This window comes from Eptesicus fuscus, chromosome 7, assembly GCF_027574615.1.
Source record: "Eptesicus fuscus isolate TK198812 chromosome 7, DD_ASM_mEF_20220401, whole genome shotgun sequence".
In the NCBI taxonomy this organism is placed as follows: domain Eukaryota; kingdom Metazoa; phylum Chordata; class Mammalia; order Chiroptera; family Vespertilionidae; genus Eptesicus; species Eptesicus fuscus.
The window spans coordinates 24516473-24533547 of record NC_072479.1 but is presented as its reverse complement, the minus strand read 5'-3'; the positions used below and the strand labels follow the sequence as shown (position 1 = coordinate 24533547).

The 17075-nt window shown below is 34.8% G+C and overlaps 1 protein-coding gene across 5 annotated transcripts in view; it reads right to left on the bottom strand.

Annotated features, from left to right (window-relative positions):
- Positions 1–1970: 1970 nt before the first annotated feature.
- The window catches only part of ATP2B1 (ATPase plasma membrane Ca2+ transporting 1), a 136337-nt gene continuing 121232 nt past the window's right edge, over positions 1971–17075 (bottom strand). For 2 of the 5 annotated variants that reach the window (XM_008143778.3, XM_054718804.1), the window contains 3 exons: positions 15977–16084; positions 13889–14071; positions 1971–5208 (listed from right to left, as the gene is read on the bottom strand). In XM_008143778.3, the coding sequence (XP_008142000.1) occupies positions 4897–5208; positions 13889–14071; positions 15977–16084 (603 nt within the window). In that variant the 3' untranslated portion in view covers positions 1971–4896. Of the gene's footprint in view, positions 5209–13419; positions 13507–13888; positions 14072–15976; positions 16085–17075 lie in introns of all 5 variants that reach the window. The other 3 variants (XM_054718802.1, XM_054718803.1, XM_054718805.1) reach the window with 3 other exon arrangements.

Below are 17075 nucleotides of genomic sequence, written 5' to 3'. Positions count from 1 at the left end.
AAATTAATAGATTATCTTAAAAGTATTGAATCACAAAATTTTCTAACAAAGTATGCTATTAAAAACACCATTCTACTGAGCTTTGACTCTTTAGCTAGAGGTCTGTTTATAATAAAACCTTGGGTTATACATCATAATTGGTGATTCTTTGCCTCAATCTCTTGAGCTCTCTTCCAGGAAGGTTAAGATTTTTTAAGACCATCTCTGAAGCATTTGGTATCAGAAAGGGAAAACAGCAAAAGAGCCCTTAAAAGATAAGCACAGATTTTTAGGCACTGAGACCCCACTCAGGTTAACAAGATGGTAGTAGTGCAATAAAGACCAGTAGCCACCAGCTCAGGCTCTTGAGAAGGTCTTTCTTAAGTGTGAATCCCAGTTGGCAATGTGAGCTAGAGCAAGTTCACTTAAACACCTTAAGCCTCAGTTCCCCCATATGCAAAGCGGAAGCGTTAGTACACAGGGTGATTATTTACAGCAGGTACTCCATAAATATTATGTTCTGACAATATTCAGGTTAGTAGCTAAGGAAAGGATCAGTACTTGATATTTGATAATCTGAAAAGTAATTTGGAAATTGTGTGGCCCTTTTAACTCTGATTTAAATTAAGAGAATTTTAGGGGACCCCTCACCTGGAAGTGTGTTACCAATTGGGGAACTAGTTTTCCTAGGACATAGTGCCAGTTAAGGAAGTTGTGCCAAAGACTTCTACTGTATAGGCACATATGCACACTTCTTAATTAATTTCCTACTTTGGAACCATTAATCTTATTACTGTTCAATGATGACAACAAATTTAGAGAATATAGATTAAACATGCTTACATTTAGTATATTCATGTGTAAGTTGAACTGTTTTTCTAACAAACAGAGAAAATGTTAAAGTAGTAGGTTCTAAAGACAAAAAGCATAAAAGTAAACTCTCAATTGAGAATTTAAGGGATAAAACTATTCATCTGTTAAAAAGGAAATTACATTATATGGATAAGAATAATTTCCTTTTTTGACATGTTCTAAGGGAAGTACAGAACTAACCACAACTTCCCTTACTGCATGAAACATTATTCGTATTTTTGTAATGCTTATTCTAAAAGATTACTTTCAAGGATATTTCAAACATTATTTTAGTTAGATGGCATAATTATGCTAATAAAAGTACTTTTTTGGGGTCTACAAATGAGTGTAACACTAGAATTTAAAAGATAAAGGTTGCTATGGGTTTGGGCATCATAGTCTCAGATACATACATTAAGTGGGAAAAGGCAGCTGAAATATCACATGGCTGCTCTAAAAACACGGGAAGGAAAATGTCAACAAGCAAAGACTTATAGTAACTCCCCTTTCTTGTTCAGTTAATTTTACAAAGGGAACTTAATTCAAAATTCAAATGTAATACATAATACATATATAAAACCTAGTTTGAAAAATGAAAAACATCTCATGTCATAAACATGGTATTTATATATACTCAATAATTTACTAATTTTTACTAATAGAAAAATATGGTATTCATAATCATTTAAAGTTCACTCAGTTATTTTAACAAAGTTGCTAATTTATATTAATAATTTATTACAAAAACCAAATGAGGGAAATTCAATTAATTCTGTTACCATAGAGTTCAGGTTATTGCTATTGACAACTCTGCATTATTTAACAAATAATTAAGCTCTACGGTTAATGTGAAAAACTCAACTTTTATAAACCAAAACATTCCACTTCCATGGACTGCAGAAATGACCTATTGTGCCACAAGGATTAAAGATGGTGGTAGGAGAGTAAGAACAATATACCCACTTTTATTCTAGGGGCAAGATCATGTGTATTGGAACACTGATTCACTGTAACACAACCATACCATTTCAAATACATTACAGAATTTTCATCAATCAAATTTTAAAAATTTCAAGTAGAAAAAAGTAATTCTAAAATATGTTCCGATCAATTTAAATATCCAAAAAGTTCAGTCCCCATTCAGAAACAGATAAACAGTATATTTATTAAATGAGTTAAGACAAATAAACTTTACAAATAGACAAATAATAAAAGGCTCAGTGGCTAAAATAGATGGTAAGCATCATTAAAAGAAATCAACACCATCATGGTATCTCAGTTGGCTTACACGTGTAAAAAGAAATTTTCAAAGAGCAGTTTCACAGAAATGAAGCCAGTTTTTTTCTTATAAACAAATCACCATTTCTTGGTTCAAAACTGACATCTGTTATGAAAATTACCATATCACATATTTGTAAGATGACAAGGAGTAACTCATCTTCAAAGTGCAAGTTAAGTCTATTTACAACCACAAAAAAGGCAATGATGAGGAGAAAGGATTTTTAAAAAATATACAAAGATTAAAAACATTTGGGATGCAAAATTAAACAATTTTTTGGTTAGAGGATAAAAGAGAAAAAGTGATTGAATTACAGATGCTGATTTCAGCTATACATATTATATAATGGGATCCAAGATCTTTAACAGCTTGCTTGCATTTTTTTTTTTCTACTTACATAATGCTCTGGAAATTTCTGGTAGAAATTAGTGTCTCAAAGAGAGAAATACACACTAAGTATGTCTTGCTACTACTTCATGGATGTCATAAGACCCGTTTATGGATTAGAGTTGGTGTAAAAAGCCATTGCCTTGAATTGAAAAATGAATACTGTAAAAGCTCAATACAAATCCTCCAAAGCACATGCACTTCTAAATCTTTTGGTAAATACATTCATATTTAAGCATAACCAAAAATTAAAGAGAAAACTGAAAATACTTCCCTTTTCTCTATACCCTATGCCTTGTAGGCTTTTCCAGTTGATAGGGTCAATATTTAGAGTCGAAAGAGTTCTTCTAGTTAGTTTAGTCCACCACCCTCCTTTAGGATTAATGATTTTCCCAAGGTCATGCAGCACGTTAAAGGCAAAACCAATACTAGAAACCAGGTCTTGACACCTAGCCTGGTATGCTTTCCAGCATATCATGCTACCTCTTTTTACAGTATAATTCGTGTAAATACCTTATGAATAAATGTACAATTACAAGCGCTGACAGAGCCAATGTTTCTAAGACTTGCAGAGGATTACTGCAAAGGATTGATGGAGAAAAGATTTTCCCCCACCCACCAAAAATATCAAGCACCATCAACTAAATGTTTCTTTGCTGGGTCAGATGTTGTAGTAGTCCTCGCGTAAACTTTATGTCAGCCTGAGGATTGTGTATCTGGTGAAATCTGCGCCCTAACACAATGCCAGTTCTAAAAGGTAAAGACAGAGGCAAAAAAGGGGAGAAAGTAGACAAAAGAAAGAAAAGACAAAGAATCCAATTTGCTTAGAAATGGGCATTCCAGCATATGGTTAATTATTATATCTATATCTATATATGACCTTTTTTATCTTTTCATATAATCTCATTTTACCTAAGTTGTTATTTGGCCACTTAAGAATTAAAATAAATGTATCAAAGACAATTGTGGTAAAAAATTGTGAGACTATTTTAGACAAACTAGATTCAATGAAGAATATGTTGAATGGTGAAATTGCAATAATTTTCTTAATCTGGTTCTATTAGATTATCACCTAGGAATTTAAGCAGTACTTCATAGGGCTGTTATCACCTTGAAACTTATTCCAATTGTGGTTAAAAAGAACAGACTGTTGCACCATATATGCAGAATTGAGTAAAGAAGCTGAAATGCCTTTTAAAAAAACATTGCCGTGAATTTATTTAATAAAAGGGCAGATTTATTTATGTTTACAAACAAGTTTCAAAAACAAAAGGAAAACATGTATGCTTCTACTTATTAACCTTTTTCAAAATGCCAACAGCCCTCATGCTGTATGAAGGTTTCTAAGGATTTATTAGAAAAATCAATACAGTTCACTCACAGTTCACCAAGACATCACTGAACTAACATGTTTAGACAAAAACATAAAGGACTAAGGTTCTCTTGTGGTTTGAGAGCTTGATTTACTTTGATTTGCCTGAAACAACAAAAGCATTTCAAGCATCTTTCGTTATGCAGTTGATGTCCCACATTAAACAATCTACCAAATTCTGAACAAAAAGGTTATTAGCAAGTTTTCAAAAAATTTTAAAAATTAAACAGTTGTTTCAAAACCATTAAGTAGTAAATGTATTTAAGAAACTAATTAGAACAGATGCCATAACTTTATTAGAACACCACTGCTCATGTTTTTTTGTTTTGTTTTGTTGTTTTTTTGTTTGTTTTTTTAAACAAAGCATTAGTGTTATCTATTTGGCTATTAGTATTAGCAATTTATCTACAATATTAACAAGGTAAATTGTAGGCAAAAATTTAGTACAGTTTCAATAGAAACACCCTTTTTTAATTTTTCCTGAAAATAGAGCAGTATTTGAAGGACTAATTTTTCTCTGCATCAGTGATAAGGAAGCTTCCCATCTATGAACAGGAACAAAAAAAGTATCTACAAACCTTGTAAACAGATCTGTATCATTTATAAACATAAATAATCCAATTTATTAACAGCCAACAGCAGAAATTAAAGTATCAATTCTATGATCCAGGGCTCTTTGCCTGCCCAGCTTTACTCCTCCCTCTCTCCCATCCAGGGTTGAGATAAACTAAAGCTCTGCTAACATACTGTTCAGGACCATTCTTAGGTACTACCGATGATCCACAGGTCAACTTATGCTGAGTTACTGTTCATCTGTCAGTTCATTTCTCCCACCCCCCAAAAAGCACCCTCAGTCTGGCAGAAAGCTTTGCGTTTTTTTAAAAAAATAAATCTACATTCGTACAAGTGTGTCTTCTGTTGAAGTCCAAAGACAAGAATACTATCTTGTCCGTCACAATATGTGAAAAGACCCAGTTTCAATTTGTTTCTTTACAATGCAGCTAGTGTGTTAACATTCAGCTTACAATCAGAGTGATGTTTCCAAACTATGTAGTGGGCTTCCTGGGGATGAAGAGGTAGCAGACTTGTTCATTTCTATTGTAAGGTAAATCCCGCTGTCAACAGCATTGTTATTTTTGTTGGGAGAGGGTGGAGGACTGGAGTTACGTTTTGTAGGAGCATCATCTTCAGCATCAGTGTCATCAATAAGGGGGATATGAGGCTCTGAATCTTCTATCCTAAACTCAGGATGTGTCATAAAGTTGTGAATCGAACTTCTTGATTCCGGTTTTTCTAACCCTTCATATAAAGAACTACGAAATGCATTCACCACTCGAATCTGTAAATACCAGGAAACAGAAAAATGTCAGTATGCTGTTAGCTTAACCGAAAGGTGGTGCATTTATGAGTTTGAATCCACAAACAGCTAGGTATGAGTGAATCATATTTGCATGTAATGCAGTGGAACTTGCAATACACTGTAAAAAAATGAATATTTTAGTAGGACACTACAAAACAACAAAACCACATACTCTAAGAATTAAGAGATAAGAATTTGAAGTAATATTAAGAAAAATCTCATTGTCACTGGCTAAAATTTAATAGCCATTTTATAGGATTTTTTTTCCTAAGAAAACAAAATTGAACAAGAAACAAACAAAATAAAAACTTAACCATACACAAGCTTTAGCTGATTTAAAAAAAAAAAAAGTAAATCTGAAAACAATTTAAGTTAAACAAAGTCAAGCACAGAGGGTTATTATTTATCATGCTAGGAATTAGGGTGCCACCAACTATGAAAAAGCCAAGCAAATATAAGCTGAATGCCACAATGAACTCACATCTACCCCACTATTCCCATGGGGTGTAAAATAAAAATAAAGACAAAGCCCAAACAAATATCTATAAAATGCCATTAAACAGCTATAAATATTTGAGTATATGCCATTTGTCTATGAAGTGTTTTTCTCTACAATAGGTTAAAACTTAAAACAATTTATATATTATAACTCACTAGAAAAAACTGACTTAGAACAAAAACAGAAAAAAACCCCTCTGGGATTCTTGTGTGAAATAATTCCCAAGGAGAAGACACAAATATTTTTGTATCTAAACATATAGCCTAACAATTCACTCTCCTTCACAGAAGTCTGCTGTATGGATGAAAAGAGATTATTGGGCAAAGTAACTAAAAAAATATCACCACACAAACTGACATTAGATTTCATTAACCCACTATCATACAGACTTTCAAAAAAAGTGGACAAAATTCAAATAGTTGAACATCTACTATATTTCAATCTAATGAATCCTGTTTAATGAAGATATCACTTACTCATTAGAGAAGTAACCAACATTGACATTCCAGATAAAAAAATGTAGTCACCAAAATAATCTCAAAATAATAATAAAATTAATAAATTTCTTCAGACAGACATTTGGATGTATTTTTTCATAAATATTTTAACATACCCATCACCTCAGTTACCATTTGTGTGTGTAGTGAGAAGTTCAATTACACAATATACTATAGTCACCGTCCTGTACATTAGATCTCCAGAACTTACTCATCTTGTATAACTGAAACTTGTTACCCCTTGACCAACATCTATCTCCCCACTTTCCCCTACCCTCTGGGAACCACCATTCTACTCTCTGCTTCCATGAATTTAACTATTTTAGATCCTACTTCTGAGAATTTATCCAAAAGAACAAAGAAATCAGAATCTTGAAGATAAGCCCGCACTCCTATGTTCCCTGCAGCATTCCTCACAATAGTCAGGGCATGGAAACAACTTTACATGTCCACTGATAGGTGAATGGATAAAGGAAAGGTAGTGCATGTAAACAATGGAAGATGATGCAGCCTTCAAAGCAAGGAATCCTGACCTTTGTGCCAACATATGCTCAGTTCTGATTAAAACTGCATCTCTCAAAGTTGTCTTGCCTGATTTACCAGGTCCTGTGTGGGGGCTGTGTTACAACTTGCTCACTCAGCCCTTTATACAGAGAAAAAGAGAATAGCATAGTTGACATAGGAAAACAGAGGTGAAATGCCTGCGTGTGAATTCCAGCTCTGCCACTTACTAGCTAAGTGATTTCCTCAACTATAAAATGGAAAATAAGAGCTGCACCAACCTTATGGGGTTGTTATGGGAGATTAAATTAGTTTGTACATATACACACTCAGAACAGTGTCAGCTCCCAAGAATCAACATCAGGGCATCTCAAACTGTAATGTGCACAGGAAGCACCTGGGTTCTTGTTAAAATGCAGATTCTGACTGGGGCGGGGGGGGGGGGGGGGGGAGGGGGTGCCCTGCTAAGACCCTGCATTTCTAACTAGCTCCCAGATGCAGTCGCATCTCTTCGTCCATAATTCACACTTTGAGTTGCAATCACCTACTCTACTTGTGGTGCTACTTTATCATATGCTAATTTAAAATTCTGTCCTATCCTTGTGTTTATACTTTAGTCCCTTCATGTGGCAGACTATTACCAGCAAATAGATTTTCCATTTCCTTTACTGCTCTGTTCCCCATTTACTAAGACACAGTGTTTTACATATGGTGTGAAAACAATGCTTACTAAATATACCATTATAATCATTCATTTAATTGTTTTTTATTGTGAAATCTTGCAAATCTTAAAATTCTTTTATATATATAGACATTTAACAAGTATCCCGAAGGTCCTAATAATAAACTATGCAGTTAAAAAAGCAAAAAGATAACCTCCTCAAAAAAAAGAAAAATATCTGTTGGTGTCTGTGGTCAGTAGGCACAGAGAACACACATTGGAGGATCAGCCAGCAAACCTGGTGGGTGATGAGAGCTGTCCAAGAGGACCCTGGAGTTGTTACTTCCTTGACTCTGGTTGCTGACAAGGCTGCTAACAGAGCTAGAGAAATAGTTACGTTTTCTGTTTTGTTTTGACCAGCGTGGGTAGAGGGGAATAGTAAAGAATCATGGGGGAAATAAATCAATTTATGGAACATGTAAATTTGAGGGGCTGCAGAACATCCAAAAGTGAAGAAAGCTAGAGCTCAGGAGAAAAGCCTGAGATTAAGTTAGTGATGTGGGAGTCGGCAAAGCTCTAGGATGGGCAGTCTAAAGAGCAGTCAGTGTGTGTGCACACATAATCACATACACACATCTGTGGCAGGTAAGATTACGTTCCTTTTTACCAAATTTTTTCAATTAAAAATTTTTTTTCTTTCTGAATTTACTACATTATCTGAGAATATCAGGGGTTGAAAGGTTACTTGACATACTTTCTCCTAACCACTTTATAAAGGGTGAAACTGAGCAACCAAGATGGGTGGCTGACCTGTCACGTAACTCTTAATCAGTATCAAAATGTTTTGGAATCAAGTTTCCTGAACTCTCAATTATAGGTTCTTTGAAAGTGAGTAAGAGACACGTGGACATTAGCATTATAGCTAACTTCACTAGAATAAAATACTTTCTAAGATTAAGGTTAATGCTGTCTTCCTCTGACTTTACTACTTGGCCACATGATGACATGACATGTAAAGGACAGCTCAGAATCCTCCAAAGCAAGGCCATTTCAAAGAACAGTTCTCACATTAGATACATACACTACTAGTAAAATCTAGATTAATCAGGGGTCATTGAAGCAGATTCATTTTACTTTCTACTCATGAAGAACATAAATAAAAAAGCACTCTTGATGTAAGGCAGTTCAGCTAACCTACACTCGCTGTGATTTCTATTACCTTCTAAATGTACAATTCTCACAGTACAGTAGTAATTCTGAGGAACTAAAAAGCACAACTGTGTGCACAATATTTTAGATAGGTAGGGAACTATTTTACCACTATAACGAATTCAGTTTAAGCAGAAAAATAAGAAGTAACCTTAATCAGCATTCTTGACACTCCAAGCCTTACTGTTTATTTTATCCAGTCTTTTAACAATTCCTTTAATATTTATTGAGACCTCTGATGCAGAACATAATTATAACTCCTAAAATTATTAAAATTAAGACAAATCCAATAATCCCTATGTAAAACGTATTTTAAAGAGTAAATTCAGAGGAAAACATTGCACGAAGCATGTGGCAAACAAACAAAAAAATCAGTGATTACCATAATCACAAAGTAATTTTAAGAAACTGAAAATGATTATCAGTTTACATTACATACATTAAATTTAAGTCATAAAGCAAAACAAAACCATGTACCCTGCTAAACCACCAATTTTCATAAATATAGTCCTAACTTTTGACAGCAGAAATAATAACAATATTATTGCCCAAAACATGATGTGCATGGTTAGCTCTAAAATTTGAGACCATTTTAGTCACTAGCTGATATATCTTATCTTCTACAACAGATTGCTCATTTCTGAAACTTATATTCATCATTACTTTTACTATGTTCACTAACAAAGAACTACAATGTAAAATAAAAGATACTATGCAACAAGAAAGAAAATTCTAGGTTGTTTTCCAAAATTGGGTATTTTTACATCAAATTTTCTCAAAGTAAGACCAACTTGTGTGATCTTTTACTTATCTGAGATAGAGGTTGGCAAACATTTTCTGTAAAAAAAAACAGAGAGTAAATACAGCTTTTGTGAGCCATATGGTCTCTGATGCAACCCCTGAACTCTGCCAGTGAAGTGCAAAAACTACTACAGACGCTACTTAACTGACTGGGCATGATTCTGTTCCAACAAGAATTTATTTTCAAAAACAAACCACAGGCCACAGTTGGTCCACAGGCTATAGCTTACCAACCCTTCACCTAGAAGACCAGACTTTCTCTCAATTTCCCCTTTCCAGGAAGGTTTAACTATTAATTCAGCAAAAGAATTTACTAATGATAGAGACTGATATTAGATTGATATACTTTATAAATAAAGACAAAGTATGGAATGTTTTCTCTCGAGATCTTTAGGGGTAAAACTGACTAACAACAGAGAGAAAAATATGACCTCTCCAGAGATATTTCAAGTGTAGGATATGACAAAGTTGAAATGGATTATTTCTTCCATGTAGCAAAGATTCCAAATAACAGTCTAAGAAGTTTGACATCCACAGACAGTTCTAAGACTGTTCTCTATTAGGGCAGGAACACAGTGAGGTAATCAAACCTTTCATTACATATATTAACACTAATAATTAATTGTATATATTAGCTAATGTTCTGTACTACCACCTAACACAAAGCTTCACCAGGAAGGTTAAAAGGCACTTATGGTAACAGCAATATAATTACTGCAACTGGTAGTATACAATGATAACCTCCTGAACAAGAATATATAGCAGTCCTCAATACCTCCTTATGTTCCAAGACACAGAATACAGAATAAAGAAATAACTATCTCAAACCTTGATGAAGCAACAACTACACACTTGCCCTCAATACCTCTATCATCCTGGTCACATGCACCCAGCAACTCAGAAATCCCAGATATGTTTGTGCATCAGAAAAGATGCAGTCTCCTTCCCTCCTGAGCCCGTGGGTCCACGCTGGTTAGCTCAGGCAGGCGTGTTTCCTTCGCTCCTGCCCTCGCACAGGGATGAGAGTAACTGCTGACTGTCCTTAGACTTAACCCAAATGTGGTTTGTGGGGAGTGGGGCTCTTGGCCGAAATTCTTATTCACGGAGTTGATTTTCGCAGCCTGGGGTATTTCCCTGGCAGCACTTGGCCACCCACACCTCTGTTCCCGACCCGTAGGATGGGGTACACCTGACCCAGGAGGCTCCTGAACTCTTTAGGTGAGAGACTCCCTGGAGCAGGTGTGGATGGGTATGTCTTAAAACAAAGTTGCTGACTGATCTGATTATTTGACATTAGGCCTGGAACACAATTATACAGAGAAATATATTAAATATAGTATACCTAAGGTCATGTGATATCCCTACAAATAAAAAAGTCAATAATTTAAAATTTTGCTGATATAAGAATAAACAGAATACATGCCACTCAGGCAGGCAAACTTGTCAGGAAAGTTTAACAGGAAGCTAATCATGAGGAAACAAATTTAGAATGTAGGATACTTTACAAGACGATTGGCCTGGATTCTTCAAAGAAGTAAATGTACTGAAAAATAAAGGTAGGAAAAATGGATCTAGATGAAAGGAGACTAGAGACACCCAACATACTGTCAATGATCCTTTCTTGAATCCTGTCTCAAAAAAGATATTAAGGACATTTTGGGAGCAATTTATGTAAGAGACTTCTTATTCTTAGCAGGTATACGCTGAATTAAATATTCAGAGATGAAATGTCATGATATCTGCCACTTTCAAATGGCTCAAGAAAAAGTATACATTAATATATAGATAAAGCAGGTGTCATGAAATATTAAGTGGTAAATCCATATAAAATTATTCATTTATTAATCTTTCAACTTGTCCATTTGAAATTTTTCAAATTTAAAATTTTGAGTGCAGGGAGAATCTTTTAGGATAAAGTCTCATTTCGGATCCTTCTTATGGGATATAAACAGATCCTTACCATCCATTCCAGCCTTATTACTCTTTATGACTCATTACTCTCTTAGTACCAAACCATGTCACTGAAGCCTGCTTTCCCCAGCTGAGCATATTTTATCAAGAATCAGCTCAGAAGTCATTTTCTTCAGGTAAATTTACCTGACTTCCCAGGGTATGTTAAAGACCCTATAATAATATTCTGTGTTCTATTACCATGTAGTAATTTCCAACTACTTGTTTGTTTTCCTTACCAGACTGTAATGTCTCAAGGTTCTAGTATAACCCTGGCATATGGTAGGCTTTCTGCACATTTTACACTAGTGGTAGATGAAGAGATGAGTTGTAATAAGCCCCCCAGAGCCAGGAATAATGTAAAACCCACAGATACATGGAGGGAGGGATGCAACTGTCCCAGGCATAAGGTCAGGCCATTTATATATACCATGTCTTTCAGGTAGGTAGTATCAGGGTAGGTTTTTTTGTTTGTTGCTTGTTTTAAGAATAGTTTATTGATCTTTAGAGAGAGAGAGAGGACGGGAGAAGAGAGAAACATTGATGTAAGAGCGCAACACCAATCGGATTGCCTCCTATATGCTCCCTACTGGGCATCGAGCTGGCAACCCAGGCATGTGCCCTGACCAGGAATCCAACCGGCAACCTTTTGGTGCACAGGACGATGCTCAACCAACTGAGCCACATCGGCCAGGGCTCAGAGTAGTTTTTGAAAGAAAGATTCCTGTCCGTCCTTGTCTGTAAATTTAGTGCCCTGTCCAACATCACAGGGCAGTTTGTCCTTAGAGCACTCGCCTGCTCTGTGCTCTACATCATGTTGCCTCTGCTTATTAGCCATGAACAAGTCATTTCAGCTCCAAGTCAGTTCTCACAGTACAACTGGGAACAGTTCCTGTTCTGCCTGTTTTACAACACTGTCAAAAGTAACAAACGAAAATCACTTAAGCAAACAGTGAACAAAAAGGCACTGAATAAACAGTCCTCCTTAGGACAGCATTGTTTTCTCCATCAACTCATCCTCTCTCTAGCTTTCCAAGGTTCCTCTGGTCCTTAACTGGCTAAAGACCAAATAACAAAGACAGGTCTCTCCCCAAAAGAAGATTAACCTTAGGTATCTGACTTTGGGGATGGGGGTGAGGGGTGCGTAGGCTTATATCTTTAGTGCCTCCAATATACTGAGAATCCACCACAAAATCAAGACCCTAATTCACAGTAAGGACAATATAGGCTTTTGGGGAGTTTGCCATTTACTAAAAACCTGTTATTCTAGTCAGTTAATGGAAAGTATGACATAAAATGTTTCAACAATTAATCAATAGTACACTTTCCCTACTTCTTTGGAAAAACTTAAAATAAAAGATTATTTCTTACCTAGGATACAATTTTAAATTAAATGTATTATACAAATGAAAGAAAAAGGTAAATACCATAGAACTATGAAGCTTACACAGAGCCCCCTACGCCAAGGGGAAAAAAAAAATCCAAAACAAGGCCACAAAGACTAAGCTAAGAAGGCAAACAATGGCTATATACTGAGAACTTTCTTTTTACTTTCCAACCTCAATAAAATAAAAGTCAAAATGCTAAATTCACTTTTAGCTTTAAAAACACAGTTTCTTGGTTCTGTTAGGTCAGCTTACAATCACATGCTTCTGGGGCACCATGCAATATGAACATGTTTAAAGGCATATACTCAAAAATTTATAGTAGTTTCACAAATTCTAAGCTACAATTTTATTCCCCATATTAAAGATCAGAGTTAGCATAGAGACAAGCTCACAGATTTCATATCTAATCTTTGGTTGCAATTTTTCCACCTGCTATCTAGCCCTCTAAAAAATTAAAACAACAACAATGACAACACTTTGAGGTCTCAATCCACTTTACGCAAAGAAAGCTTTATGAAAAGCCTGAACATGAATTTAAACATTAAGGAGAAAATGAGAAACGTTAGGTGTGTGAAGTAGGAAATGTTAATTTCATGCACTTAGGAACACACACTCACACCCCACAGTAGTAGAAGCAGTAGAAGAGGAAAACACTACATGTGTAGGGGTAGAAATATTTGTTACATCATGATGCTGGCTGGCGATGGAGGGTTGCCGCCTTAGAGCCCCCTGAATGGAACTTCCACTCTGGAAAGCATTCACTACATCCATCTGCAAGGAATCAGAGATTGTGACAGCTTGCTCAGCAAGAGAGAGAGAGAACAAGAGAAAGGACCATTCCATCTATCAACATATAAAAAGTAAAGAAAAAAAGGCACTTTTTAAAGAGCAGATAAATAGGTAAGAGTAGTATTTTGTGATGAAGGGGGAAAAGCTAGGAAAAAAGGAGCTTAGGGGCATATAGACACATTCTTTCATGATCAGTTAAAACTTTCACTCATTCCAGTAACAGAATTATTTTTCAAAATTGTAAGTTTTGTGGGTTGGGAGGGCTAGAAAGGAAGTTAAGGAGTGTTCAAACCTCCTCCCCAGGTCCAAAGCCCTGGCTGGCTCCCATACCCATCACCTCTCCTACCTCTCTCCAGGCCCATACCTGCGTCTGGATTCTGTTCAGACCTCTAAACCACAAGATCTGGCCACGCCGCAACTCCCTCTCAGCGTGATCAATCTCTTCCACGTCCTCTGCTAACTCCTCCTCAGGTATTTCTTCCTTTTGGGTTCCATGACCAGCTTCTTTTAAGAATTTTAAACGGCTAGTTGGAATTGTTGAAATAAGCTACAACACAGGGGAAAGAACTTGAAATAAATCATATCAAGTACAATTAAACTGGTCAACTTTAGCACAAAGGGGATGAAAAGGTGCAAGTGTAACCGACTAACTTCACCAATGAAGCAATGAGATCCTGTCCATCAGAGGCTTTCTTTCTAAAAACAAAAAATATTCCTCTCTTAGCTGCACAAAAGATTTAAGTCTGAAGGGTAAAAGTGTTCCTGAATCGAAATAACCTGATTACAATTTTCCATACTTTAGGACATTCATGATGGTAAATTTTAAAATCATTCTTTGACATATATTTACTTGAATTCATAATAGTTATATTTATTTCAGATAAAATAAAAATGGCAGGTAGTCTTAATAGATGAAAAAAATTGTATTTCATTATTGCTTTACAAATTCAATGAGAAAAAACATATCCAAATTCCAAAAATCTCCAAGGTTAAACTAAAAATAGTGTTTTACTAAATGCACTTATTTTTATAAAAGCAACTATTTGAAAAATTGTGTTAACACTGACTGATAATGACACCAAACATGAACAAATGCTACAGAAAACATAAAGGATATGAAAACACAAACAAATACTTATTAACATATAGATGCTAGCAGCCATTCCTTAAGGAAGTCAGGCTTATCAAGAGGAAACAAGCATGCAATCAGAATAAAAACTGCTTAGGGAATTTCTAGGCCATCCATCTCATTTCACAGAGGTGAAATAGGCTCAGAGTCCGAGAGAAGACTTGTTCATGGAGTGACTAAGACCCTAGGTCGCCTAACCACCAAATCAGTGCTTTCTACCTTCGCACTTAAATTCAATAGACAATGTCAACCAAAGAAGGTAACTGATGCCTGTTGGGTATGTAATGCTATACAGAATTTCCTCTTCCTGAAATTAGCCAGATTTGGGGTGAGATTGTGGGTTCTGTTCTGCCTATGAGAGAACATTACATAATAATTAGAATGGTAATGAAAAAAGAAAGGTTGACCAAGTATGGATCCACTTAAAAGATCTCTATTAATGAGGTATTCCAAAATGAATAAGAAAAACCTCAGAACCCAGAAACACAACTTTAAAATAAAAAGGTGAGACAAATTAACTTCAAGAAAAACCTGGAAGTTGACTTGCAAAATGACAATAAATTAGTTCACACAAGTTACACAACATAACATTATGGAAATGTTAGTATAGATTCTCTACCAGTTAATTTTATAGTAATGGTAATGGGCTTCAAATGAACAACATACACACCATTAACACTTCTCTTTTAAAAATAATGACATGTACTTGCAAGTCAGCTGCCTATAATAAAGACGAGGTATATCTCATTTTTCAGGCATTGTATTTTATATACACACTGTTAAAGCCATTCAATTCAAATAATCTAAAATGTCATTTTATGGCCCATTTTTTCCAGATACCATTATTTTTATGGAAACATTCTCTACGTAAACTGAAACTCAAGATTGTTCCTATGCTACATCTTGGATTAAACTACATAAAAATTATATAGTGTAAAGAACATATTTTATATTTTTGTACAAATATTTATTCTAAAAATGCAAAAATAAGTCATAGAGAGAAAGATACAGATATTAGAATCCTAACCAGTTACAAATGCATTATAATAATACTGTTGTAAAACTTGTTCTAAAAAACAAGTTAAAAAACGATGTCAGAAATTTCAAGTGTTTTATTAATATAAGCATAATTGTAATAAACAGCAAGTGACAGATTAAAGCAAATGTTACATTTAAAAAAACCACATCCCTAAATGCCCTTTTTGCCCTAGAACAGTAACTACTTAGAATCAAGTACAGAACTGCTTAAAGAAAATACATACTAGAATTTTTTATTTTTTTTAAAACACTTAAGGTTTGAACAAAAAATGATGATGTTTTTACCTGGCCCCAGAGTAACGTTCCCATTCCTAGGAATACTGACCATAGCCACTGTTCTATTGAAAGTTTTGAACAACTGAAAGGCTTTCCACCAAACTGCACAATTATTATCTGGAGGAATAATCAAGAGTAAGTTTATTTAAATCTTTTACATTTCACAATTCAGATACTTCAAAAATCACCCAAATTTGTGTCCTCTAAAATTTAAGCTAAACAACCATTATTCTGTTGGTGACATGTATAATATTCACAGCTGAATGTAAGACAAAGTAAAATCCCTCTGTCCAAAATTTTAAATGCAGGTATTATTTCCTGTTTAAATTATGCTTACTAAAAATTAAAAAAAAATAATTCTCATGATAAAAAAGATAACTTCATACTGATTTTCAATATAATCTCAAGAAACTACATTCTCCTGTATTTAGTATAACTGAGTAACTTATGCCTTTCCATAAGAGATAGTACACTTTTGTAGAAAAGACTGTATGGAAAAATGGACATAGTATTCAATCTTTTTTATTTTCCTTCTAATTGCTATTCACTCCTGGTTAATAGTTAGATGTTAGGACAAATATATGGACTGTTAGAGAAGAAAAGCAAATTGCAAGTTCTATGAAATATGTGCTAACGCAGGTGGTAAACCCGCAGAAATTTGCTTTTCCTTATTAAAAAGTCAAATGATCTGCATAAAGAAAATTCATTAATACAGTGATTATGTTTCCCTCCTTATTTTAAAGAACCAAAAACAGTATATATAGGAATATTAAGAGTTAAGCAACATTATTAACCCTGTTTTTGATACGGCAGTTAGTAGTTGCCAAATATTGGTATTAAAAAGAATCATTTTGGTATTAACAGTTTTTAAACTTTATTTATTTTTTTAAAAATGTATTTTATTGATTTTTTACAGAGAGGAAGGGAGAGGGATAGAGAGTTAGAAACATCGATCAGCTGCCTCCTGCACACCCTCTACTGGGGATGTGCCCGCAACCAAGATACATGCTCTTGACCGGAATCGAACCTGGGACCTTTCAGTCCGCAGGCTGACGCTCTATCCACTGAGCCAACCGGTTAGGGCTAAACTTTATTTTTGAAAGTTATG